A 12406-nucleotide genomic window follows, 5' to 3' on the forward strand; every position below is an offset into this window, starting at 1 on the left:
GTAGTTTCTGGGATTTCTTCTTTCTTTCTTTTTTAAGATTTTATCTATTTTTTTTTTTAAGATTTGAAGTAATTTCCCCATGCAATGTGGGGCTCAACCCTCCAGCCCCAAGATAAAGCCAGCTGACCGAGCCAACCAGGCACCCCTAGTTTATGGGACTTCTTCAAGCAAGAAAAATTTAGACTAAAATCACTGTTTTCTTTTTTTTTTTTTTTTTTTTTTTTTTTTTTGATGCTAAGGCCAGGGTATTTTTTTTTTTTTTTTAAAAAAAAAAAGTAACTGACAATAAAAGTGAAGTCACTCAAAACGAATGAGTTTTTCAAGACCCTGTAGTTCTTCAATGGCAGCATTTGGACCCACCGCCCAAGCCGGTCTTAACCCAACCGAGGTGCTGGAAGGCAGAGCACACGGTTGTGCCCATGAGGCCAATGAGGGCTATGGAGCCCAGGGCCCCGCGACTCCGCTTGCTGGGCTCTCCTGTGTAATAACCATAAGCATAAAGAACTCGTCCAACAATCCAGGCCACGCCCAGGCCAGAAGCTATACGCGGGTGGTAAACACCTCCAACAGCTAGGAAAAATAAGAATGGAGGATACACTTCCAACGTGTTCTGGTGGGCACGCTGAATGCAGTTGAAAAGGTGCCCGTTCTCAGGGTCCGTGCTGTACATGGTAGGATACTCCACTTTGTACTTCTTTCGGGCCTTGGAAACGTTGATGGCTAGATGAGCTACCATTATGAAGCTGGCGGCACCGGTGAGAACCACAAAACCATATTCCTTAGAGAGGACAGCCATGCTGGCTCTGGATCACCTCCGCTCGGCTGGTGCAGACCACAGCACTCTAAAATCACTGTTTTCAAATAGTCTTTTATGGAAATGAAAATTCTGGGGTGAGTTAATTTTTTAGAGTAGTTTTTGGATAAATACCATTTAATAATAAAAACCAAAATGAAAGAAAGAAAATTTAAGAGGCAACCATAATATCCCAACAGAACATAAGATTCCCTTGTTCTCCTCAGAGCTATAGGCAAACATTTTACCAATCGTTCCTATAGATAAAAATTCTCTTTCTGACAAGGATACATTTTTATATAGAACTGGCTTTCCAGGGATTAAACTTTTTATTGATATGCTTCATTTTATTTCTTATACTTACATCTTAGTTTAAAAGAGATTGCTCTTGAAAAATAAGGAGGAAAGCAGATTTTTTTTTTATTTTTTTTTTTTAAAGATTTTATTTATTTATTTGACAGAGAGAGAGCACAAGCAGGCAGAGAGGCAGGCAGAGAGAGAGGAGGAAGCAGGCTCCCCGCTGAGCAGAGAGCCCGATGCGGGGCTCGATCCCAGGACCCTGAGATCACAACCCGAGCCGAAGGCAGCGGCTTAACCCACTGAGCCACCCAGGCGCCCTGGAAAGCAGATTTTTAAAACAATGTTCCCTAGCAAAACCCTCCCAGTTCCTAAAAATAAGAGAGGATTTGCTGGATTTTAAAATCTGCTAATTTTTGGAATTTGTTACTTATTTTCTTCCACCTTTTCTCTTCTTTCAAAAGTGATACAGGAATATATTTCTGATGTAAAAAAAAAAAATTGAAAAACAAATACATTAAAAATCTTGGGTGGCTCTGTCAGTTGAGCAACTGCCTTCAGTTCAGGTCATAATCCTAGAGTCCCGGGATGGAGTCCCTCATCTGACTCCCTGCTCAGTGAGGGGTCTGCTTCTCCCTCTGACCTTCCCCTCTCATGCTCTCTCTCTCTAAAATAAATAGATAAAATCTTTTAAAAAAATCTTCCTTCATTATTTCCTACCCGTCTCTCAAACTCCTTCTCTTGCTTAGTGGGAACTATTAAGTGTTTCTATCCTTGTATAAATGGGACAGTCCGATATTAATTGGCTTTGAATTCTTTTTTTTTTATCCACTAAATATGTCTTGGAGCATATCTGAAATGAAATATATGGATATTTGCCATGTCCTTCGATGGAAGTTTCATGCTATTCTAAAGCACCTATGTTCTTAGGTTATTAGTCATTTTCCTCTTGGTTGACAATAGGCTTGTATTCTTCCAAGCAGTGAAATGACACTCATTCTTGTATAGCCCTTTGAATGTTCACACAAGTTTTGCTTCAGTGAGTCTTTGGCATTTGGAAGATATTGTTAATTGCCTTCCCACAGTCTCCGCCATATTATATCCCTACATCAGTGTTTGCATGGGGACTCAAGTCCTTGCTTCTTTCCTATGGGTAAAAACTACCACGTTCTAATTTTTAACAAACAAATGGGTGAAAATAGCTCACATATTGTTTTAATTTGCTCACTGTTTATTAATGTAGTTAACTTTATTTGGGAATATTTATTACTCACTCATATTCCTTTTCTGTCTTCGTTACAGAACTGAGCTCTCTAATCTCTTTTATGGCTGATGGTCACCATACCAACATCTTAATTAAGACCAATTTCCTTGGCAGAAGTTTCAAATTTCTACCAGGAACAAATGCATTGCCATTTTACTAGAGCATCAAATTATCTGATAATATTTATCTTGACCTCACAATCCTACTAACAATGTAAGTATTCCTCCAAGGGGATTACCTGCATCTGAATTACCTTGGTCCTTACATATAATGTAAACTCAGAGGAAATAAAATGTCCATTTTCAATAAATCTCATGGAAAATCCTTATGAACAGTGAATTCATAAGGAATTAATTAGATATGCTTTGGATTTTTATTCATTTTTTAAAAAAGCAAAGTGAAGAAAATGTTGGATTAAAGAAAACATAAATTCTTAAATTTCCATGGGAAAAAGAAGGCAGCGATATTAAATTTAATGACATATATAAGATCTCTCTCCTAGTGGCAAACAAGCTGGACACAAATGTTTACTTAAAATGTTATAATAGCTTGCTTCCTGTGAGAGCTGATCAACTCTTTGCTATTTGTTCCCATAATTAATAGAAACATTCTAATCTCACAGACAATCTAAAAAAAAAAAAAAAAAGTTGTCTGTGCGGCATGGTAATTGCTAGCAGGATTTCCATCTATGGAAAGAGGTCCTGGGAATGAAGGAAGGGGCGCTGAGACCTGAATCCAAGCCTGTAATGGGTGGGCTTACGCTGGCCCAGAGGAGAAGAGGGATCTGGGGGACATCTGCCCAGCAGGGATGTCAGTGAGGAACAAAAGCTAGAAGGGGAGAGGATGGGGGGGCGGTGGATGGTGAAGCAGGAGAGACCAAAACACATCATTCGAAACTAAACAAAACAAAGCAAAAGCTGGAAGTGGGGAAAGAAACAGTAAGGAAAACACATTGAACATTTCTTTTCATTAATGGTACATGGATAGTTTCCAAAAAAATAACTGCCTAGTTTGAGCCTTTTATTTTGATTGATTTCCGTGATTTTTAGTGAACATCTTAGTAACTTCTAACAGCAATTTGCATTCCTGTCCCATTTCTTACCCAATAGTTTTGTACAAACCATTGCCAACTGTTATTAATTACAGATATTTTCACTTGATTGATTATCCTAGAAATGAAACCCAGGAAACCGAAAATGGAGGAGAAGGCATTTGAAACAAGAATGGCCTCCAATCAGTGATTTATTGTCAATGCTGTCAGAATCTCGGGGCATCTTCATTTCTTAGCCCTTATTACCTTAGTATGGATTTTCCAATGAACCAGATGTAAGATGATAAAAGCCCTGATTGTGTTAGAAAATGTATGCCAGGGGCGCTCAGTCCATTGAACATCCGACTCTTATATCAGCTCAGGTTGTGATCTCAGGATCCTGAGATGGAGCCCTGGGTCAAGCTCCTTGCTCAGTGGGGAGTCTGCCGGAGATTCTCTCTCTCTCTCCCTCTCCTTGTGCCCCTCCCTCTGCTCCTCCTTTTTCTTTCTCTTTCTCTCTCAAATAAATAAATAAAATCTAGAAAAAAAAAAAAAAAGTATGCTAACTGATTGCACTGAATGAAAGGTCATTAAACCAACCATAAAGCATTATATGAACTATAGGAGGCTTTCATTGATATAATCAGGTTTGTTTGTTTTTAAATAACTGACACTGATATTTTAATACAAATGTGGCAATACGTGTATCTATTGTCATCTTTAAGCCTTTCTGATCTCATTCCACGATAGGAGCAACAACTCCTTGACAGGAGATAGAATGCAAGAAACAGGTGCTACAATGTTGCCATGAAAACCAAAGGAGAAAGAGACAAAAAAGTTTATTTCTCCAGTTTGCTTGAGGGAAATCACAATGAAACGCTCATGCTTTTCCCCAAAGAGTTCTTGCAGGTCAGGCCATTCATATGCATACAAACTGAAGCCATATCACAGATTCTAACTTCATGCACTGACTGTTTCACAGTTAAAAGAGTATCTCCCAAACCTTTATTGATTCTGTTGCCCTAGTTTGAATCTCAATGATGTAAGTATGTTTAGTGATAACCTTGAACTTCTAATTATAGACTCTAGTCTTGATTGCTATTTGGCCTTCATTATTGAGTTTATAAAAGAAAAGCTGCCAAATTGCCTTCAAATGCTTCTAAGTTAAAAGCATTTTAATGGGTGTTGCATATTCTCAGACTTAAAGGCTAAACCAGCACTAGCTCTTCTAAAAATTGTTAATTCCCACTATAATTTTTACTTTATAAAATCTCCTGCTAACTCCTATATTGCTGTGAAAGATAATTCTCTTGATCTAAAACCAAAGAGAGGGTTTATGTAAAACTCTTTGTTCTGTAATAAAGGAGATATGAAGTATAACCATAATGAACTCTTTGGGGTCCATTCAATTTCATTAAAGAAGAATAAAAATCAGAACTTAGAGAAATGTCGTAGAGTGCTCATGTACTCTGAAAATCCTCGGTGGTATAGCAGAAAGAGCTCGGGCTTTATTGTTACAGATCTAGGTTCAAATCTGAGCTCTACACATGGTTCCTTTTGCCTCCTCTTAGGAGGAGGGGAGAAACCCACCTTGCAAGTTTGTTTTATGGAATGTGTAAAAATGAGATAACATATATGAAAACAGTGAGCATGATCCTTGCTAATGGCTAATGTTTATCAAGCCTTAATGCAGGTACTATACTAAGGGTTTTCAATGGAATTAGCTCTTCCATAGAAGCTACAATGTACATATTGTAATGATTATGCTAGTTTTGTGTAACTTCCTCAAGATCAGACAACTAACTAGTCAATGGTAGACAGAAGCAGCTGGAGTCGAGACTTTTCTCATCTGAGCAAGTATTTGATGGTAAACTCTTCAGACTTACCAGGACTCTAATTCAGGCTCTATCAACAGACTAGCCCTGGACCCTAAGCAAGTTACTTAAGCTCCTTATCATTTTCTCCATCCTTACCTCAGGAATAATAGTATCTATCAAACAAGAAGGTCACAAAGTTTAGCTAACCTGGCCCCTGACCCCACTTACGAAACTCCTACTATAGTTCCGGAACACAGTAAGTGCTCAACAAATGTTAGCTGGATATAATATGTGATTTCTTGAAACACGTCAACCTAAAAAGAAACATCAATCCCTTTGCTTATAGTTCTGTGATATTGTAATTTTTTTTTCTGGAATCAACTTCAAAATGTTGCTAATTGCTCCAAGTCAACTAATATCCCCTGTTTGAAAATATTCACCTTGACTCTCTGTACTTTCCTTCCAACTTTTTCATTTCAGAAAGTTTGAAAGAATAGCACAATGGATATCTTCACCTAGATTCATAACTATAAATATTCTACCCATTGATGTCTTGCCTTCCTGTGTATGTTTTGCTGAAATATTTTAAAGTAAAGACACAGACATTATGCCGCTTCATCCCACAAAGACTTCAGCAGGTATCCCTCAGTGAGAGCAGGTTCCTACGTACCCAGGATAGTGAAACCAACGCGTTTCACCTAGGTAAGAAAATACTACCTAATATGCAGTCTACAGTCAGATTTCCTCAGCTTCCCCTCAAATACCCTTTATCGCCTTTACTTTTAAGCCTAGATCTAAAACAAACAAACAAACAAACAAACAAAAACCAAACCAAACCAAAACAAAACAAAAAACCCATTTCACTTGGTTGTCATGTCTCTGTCATCTCTTTGATGAAGAGGCTACTCTACCTTTATTTTCACCTCGAATTGATGTGATCATTACTTGTGATGATTTAGGATTCAATGTTTTCAACAAGTTTACTACATGACTTCCAATCATGCCATATCAGGAAAGTCCCTAAGAGGAGTCTGTCCCCTTGCTGGTGAGACGAGGTTTGAATACCTACATATTGCAATGTCCATGAGACCCTTCCATGGTGAAGGCATCTTTTTCCTTTGTGATCAACAGGGCTATCTGAGTGGTGATAATTTGACACTGTGTTCATATCCTACTCTCTACATCTTCTCAGGCAGTGGGTTTTAATGTCCACCAATGATCTTTGCCAGAGGTTATCAATAGGAGTTCATGCTTTAAAAAGTATCTGTACTTTCTAGCTCTCTCTGTTGAAAGAATCTAGGAGCTGTGAGATATTAGTAACAAGAAGCATACCTAGCGTACAGATCTTGATTTGTAAACATCATTGGTAGGGGGAGGATGCTCAAGAAATTTCTGATTCCAGGGCTGGGGCAGGCAAAGGACGAGAGAAGCCCAGAATGTCATGCTGTGACAAGAACAAGAAGGTGATGAAAGCCTGAGAGGGACATGTCAGAAGGATACAGCAGTCAGCCTGAGGGGCTCTCACTGGCCAAATTTAAGCATCAAAAGAAAAATTACCATATTATTTAGTAACAGCACAATGTGTAGAAAAAAAGGGCTAGGGAATTTAATGTTTGAGGAAACTTTGTGGGTCACTGTCTTTTTAATCTGACCCAATGATTTAACAGTGGCTGTAGGTCAGAGATTACCCAAGAGCTTCTTGTTTCTCTTATTTTTACTTTAACTTGGAGAGGAAAAAAATAATAAGTCTCTTTCATTGTTAGCATTTGGTCTTAACCCTTCCAAACTGATTTACTGAGCAGAAATGGGTTTCAAATTCTAAAGGAAGGTAGCTGAAAATCTCTTTTTTATTTGGAGCCAATATTCTGGGCTGATAGTAGAAATTTTGAGGACACTAGTATTAAAATATATTACAAGTGAGGAGGAAAAGTCAGTCCCATATTCAGAAGAACAGAAAGACAGCAGAGCAAGTCTGCTTCGGGGAAGATGCCAGCTGGAAACAGAATTCCACTCAGTGGAGTTTTATTGAAAAGAATTTAAAGAAGAGGCCAGTCACAGAGGCGTGGGCAGTGTTGAGGGATCACTGAGGAATGTCTACAAGTATCATCCAGTAGGAAAGAATGGCAGGAAGCCATGGGGACTCCTGGCTCAGAGAAGATGGAGAGCAGGAGCCAGGGGTGGGGGCCAGCAGATGAACAGAGATGGGGCGGGTAGAAATATCTGCACAAAATAAAAGTCTGGGAGAAACTAATTTGGGGTGTGGATATGAGTGTGTGTTGGAAAACAACAGTAAAGAAGGAAAAGGCTTTCTTTCAAAGAATTTGCTATTTAGTGGGAGGCAAAGAGCTGATAAACAGGGACAATCCCATGTGATAAATGCTAGAAAAGTAAGGAGAGGATGGTCTATATGATTTCATGCTGCCCTGAGGATAAAGGCGTAGGAAGACACAGGATGGCTGTAAGGTCTGCGAGCATCGGCTATGTTATCAGGTATCAGAATGCATCATCAGTAAAACCATGCGCTATGTATTCACCTGTTGATTCCAATAAATTCAACCACCATTGTCTTGGGACAGTATGAGAGATGGCAGTGGATACTGTTAATAACATTGTGACAGGTCAGTCCTCTATGACTGATCAGTCATCTAGAATCTAGATGGTCTCCTGTACCTACAGAGCTGGGATATGGAACTCCCATTACAGCCTTACCTTCTGTATCATGCAGATATTTCCATCTCTTAAAATAAACACAGGAAATCATTATACAACCTCCCCCAGGCTTCACCCTGCGGGTGTAGATGAGTCATAAATTCAGCTTATTCTATCTTCAAAGTCTCATGTAAGTAATTTTGGCAACTCAACGGTTCCAAAGGAATCGAAGAATGGAGCCCCACCTGGGCTCTGTGGGCTGCTCTCCAGATCCCGCAGCTTCCTTCAGGTCTAGAACCTTTTCTGGCTGCGGCTTCCCCCCACAGTTCCCTGCTCCTGCTGTGTCCCTGCCACGAAGCCCTTGGGCCCCTTCATCCTGGAGAGCCCTATGGGACAACGGGCAGTCATGTTGTGGTTGGGGTGGGAATCAGTGTACCCTTCATCTCAATGTCTCACAAAGATTAAACTAGCTTCTACTGCCCAGCTCACACTGGTCCACAACACCTGCGTTGTTCCAGAGGGGGTGGGTGGCCGTCTAGCCTCATCGGTGTGACACCTGTATCTCTTCCAGGAGCTCTCCTATCATGGAGTTAACATCGCCTAATACCCTTATTTCATGAAGCAGCTCACTGGTTTTCATCCTCCCTGGAGAGAAGACCCTCTCCTTCCTGGAATGTTAGACCCATAGCGAGGAAGTAGTTTTCCCTCAAGATGTGTGAGGCAAGGAAAGAGAAAGAGTGACTCCAAACCTTGGAAACTAGAGTTCCATCCTTCAGTCCTTCACAGGGCTTACTGTTTAATTGAAGAAGCTTAATGGGGAGACCGTGGAACATGGGAAGCAGCTGGAGAACAATGGTGGGTCACTGGGAATCATGGGGAGCAAATCCCTGGGGAGGAAGCCTCAGTGCAGGGAGAAAACAGTGACAGAGCAGACAGGGAAAGTGTGGGAGTCCTCGGAGCAGAGGGTCCCCCTAGGTGAAGGTGGCAGAGGTCACTGAGACACAACACCCATCTCTGGGATCTCAAAATCTCCTACCCCCCAGTCTCTGGTATGTTCTCTTTCCACTTCACTTTCTGACAGTCAATCCATAGACATAAATTCATGTTACTGCTGTTTGAAGGACTGTCCAGGTGAGAGCAGTCTGGTGTTACAAACGTAGCCAGCAGCTTGCCTTCTGGGGGTCCCTTCAGGGTTGGCATGACTTCCTGTCTGGGCGGATGGCCAGATGTGGGGTCTGTGGGGGTCACCAAGGCATCGCCTAAAGCCTAGGCCCCAGGACCTTATCGTTCACAGAAATGCCTGCAGTTGGCCTGCACCCACTCAAAGCCCAGTTCCCCCTTTGGCTGCCTGTGTGACCTGCCAGGTCTTGATTTCCTCAACAACAAGTAAGAGTAACGGTAGATAGTACCTTTCTTCACAGGCCTTAGGGATAGGCTGGGATGAGACAACACCTGCAGGCAAAGGTATAGCCCAAAGCCTGGAACAGAGTGAAGGATCACTTATTATTGTAATTCCCAAAGTGCCAAAGACATTGTGAGAGGCACATTTTGAAATTTAAAATTCCTAGCATCACCGCTGGGAAAGAAGTTGAGGACTGCTTCTGTGATGCCCGTCCATAGCCCCAGTGCCCAGGACTCTTGAGCCCCAGGCCTTCCTCCTCAGAAGCTTGTGGACACTCCCCTCTGGCCTCTGCACTCCCCTCCCCTTGGGCTGTGACATGGGATCCGGCCCGATCCAGCAGCTCCAGCCAGGGAACGTTCTAGAACTTCTGTGATTTTTCCCAAGAGGGCATGGCACCACAAGACCACTGCATTTATTGCAATAAGCATTTATATAACTGACCTAGTTTGAACGGCTCCCATGAGATGTCACAGTCGATGGTCATGGTGAAGCGTCACAGAGAATTAGGAATACTTTTTCTTAGAATTGTTACAAGTCTGTCAAAATCATATTTTGCTACAGTGTGTCATTCGTGATCTGTAAGAATGGATGTAACTTCTAAAGCGGTTCTTTCCCTCCTATTTTGAGGGGTTGGCAAATGTTTCCTGTAAAGGGACAGAGAGTAAGCATTTAGGCTCAGCGACCATCCCGTCTCTTCGGGAACAGCCCACTCCACTGCAGTAGCTGACACAGGTAGTCTGTCAGTGAGGGAGCGTGGCTATGTTCCAATAAAACTTTATTTGTGGACGCGGAACTCAGAATTTCATGTCATCTTCCTGTCATGAAATCTTTTTCCACCATTTAAAACGTAAAAGGAGTTCTTAGCATGTAGATGGTACAAAAACAGGCAGGGGGGTTGGATTTGGCCAACAGGGCATAAAGTTGCCAACTACCATTTTAACATTTATTAGTGTTTTTGTTATTTTGTTTTTAATAACAGGAAGGGAAACTGCCTGATTGGGGCAGTCTGGCCAGGGTGTAAAATGTGATTATAAGAAACTAGGCAGCTCAAACTCCGTGTCTGTAGCAGCGTTATCTGTAATAGACAAAAGGTAGAAGCAGCCCCAGTAACCATCAGCAGGTGAGCAGATAAACCAAACGGGGTCTGTACACACCATGGAATATTGCTCAGCCTGCAAAAGGAAGGGCATTCTGACACAGGCTTCAACACGGATGAACCTTGAGGACGCTCTGCTAAGTGAACAAAGCCAGTCCCCCAAGGACAAATGCCATCTATTCTCCTCACATACATTACCTAGGGTAGTTGGGTCACAGAGACAGTGGTTGTCAGGGGCAGGGGGAGGGGGTGGGGAGCACCTGTTGGATGGGGACAGAGTTTCTGTCTGTCAGATGAGAAGAGTTTTGGAGATGGATTGCACAATGGGAACATAACTTGAAAAATGTCAGGATGGTGAATTTTATGTTACTTGTATTTTGTCACATTTAAAATAAAATAAAAAACATAGTAGCTAAAGATTTTACACACAGATCCTAAGACCCAAACTGGATATCAGTTTGCCCAGATCACAGTGAAGATCTCCGGCTTCTCATGATTTCCTGTCGGCCACAGCACTAAAAGGAAATTACAGGGAAGCTGAAAGCAAAAGTGCTTTCAAAAATTAATTAAAATTAAAAACTTCTACGTGCCAAGACACCACTTAGAAAGCATAAATATGAGCAAAGTTAAAATACAATCCCAACAGGGGCTCCTGGGTGGCTCAGTTGGTTGAGTGTCTGACTCTTAATTTCTGCTCAGGTCATGATCTCAGGGTCGTGGGATCGAGCACTGCATTGGCTCAGCACTCAGAGGGAAGTCGCTTGAGATTCCCTCTCTCTCTGTCCCTCCCCACTGCACGTACTCATACTGTCTCTTAAATACATAAATCTTAAGAAAAAATACAGTCACAACAGGCAGATTGATTTATGGGCCCCATGTTATCATTCTCCTTGGTGGCATTATAAATTCATACTCTAGCCATGGCATCTCGGCAGGTAGAACATAGCTCTTTACTCTTTGGGTTTGGGCTTGCCGGTGTGACTTGCTCTGGCTGATAGGATTTTAGTGGGCTTGAGTAGGGCTGATGCTGGGAATGTGCTTGCCTTTTTGCCATTGCCACTAGCATTTCAGAATAACACATGGAGCCCATGGACCAAAGGCCAAAAGCCCAGCCCAGGCCACTAAGATCTATGAAACCCTAATTCACGCACAGAACTTTGAAGATGAAAATAAGGGATATGTTATTTAAAACCACACGACATAACTGTGATTAGAGCAAACCAATCACATCTTTGAGGAGCATACAGGTTACTGCCTGTGCTTAGGCATAATTTTCATCATTCTCTTCTCTCATACACTCCTCTCTAAAAAGCAATGCTTCTCAAACATGAGCATGCATAACTCGGAATAGCATATTCTCAGAATAACTTGGAGAGCGTGTGAGGATTTTGAATTCTCAGAGACCATTCTCAGAGATTCTGATGAGGGAGGCATGGGTTAGAGTCCAGAAATCTGCCTTTGTTTTGCCAGCATCTGAAACTATTCTGAAGCAGGTGACCCCAGGCTTACAACAGCGTCACTGTTGGGGTATCAGTGTTGCGGAGGGAGTCTTACCAGCAAAAGCTCACGGGTATTAGAGAGAGCAGATAGCACAAAAACACAACACATGTGCATACGAGAACACGCCTGTACATAATCCCTAGAACCAGGCGAATTGGCAGGGTGTCCAGGAAGACCTGAGGACGGATTACGGAACACACCAGCCAGCTTCACGCCTCAACCCACCTTAGCCTTCTGCTGGCCCTCGATCCCGCCCGTGCAGGCCTCCCTGTAGGGCAGGCAGAAACCTGGCGTGTCTTCGTTCCTTTGGTCACCACTGTGGTTCCAGGCTTTCCTCAAATCACACCTGATTTTCCCAAATCCTCCTAAACCTGATTTTCTCCCTCCAGCTCTCACCTTCCTATGCCGGCTGCCTTGTAGACACCGATTTCCTATCACTCCTCTGCCCCAGGGTCTGGGGTTAGGGTTCACCAACTCTTCAATGTGATACCCAGTATTACTTGTATTTAATGTAATGACACAACAAATGCAGGGCTCACCTGGCTGCTGTCGTTCCAG

At 42.0% G+C, this 12406-nt stretch overlaps 1 protein-coding gene across 1 annotated transcript; it reads right to left on the reverse strand.

Moving 5' to 3' along the window:
* Positions 1–223: 223 nt before the first annotated feature.
* Positions 224–833, reverse strand: LOC111145156 (microsomal glutathione S-transferase 3). The gene has a single exon (XM_022499850.1). The coding sequence runs from the start codon at positions 794–796 to the stop codon at positions 338–340; it is 459 nt and encodes a 152-aa protein (XP_022355558.1). The 5' UTR covers positions 797–833; the 3' UTR covers positions 224–337.
* Between the last annotated feature and the right edge of the window lie 11573 nt (positions 834–12406).

Source organism: Enhydra lutris, unplaced genomic scaffold, assembly GCF_002288905.1.
Source record: "Enhydra lutris kenyoni isolate GAN:26980312 unplaced genomic scaffold, ASM228890v2 scaffoldscaffold12, whole genome shotgun sequence".
Taxonomy (NCBI): domain Eukaryota; kingdom Metazoa; phylum Chordata; class Mammalia; order Carnivora; family Mustelidae; genus Enhydra; species Enhydra lutris.

What these genes read in the sequence shown, in the direction of transcription:
- LOC111145156 (XM_022499850.1), bottom strand. Translation starts at nt 796, where the DNA reads ATGGCTGTCCTCTCTAAGGAATATGGTTTTGTGGTTCTCACCGGTGCC.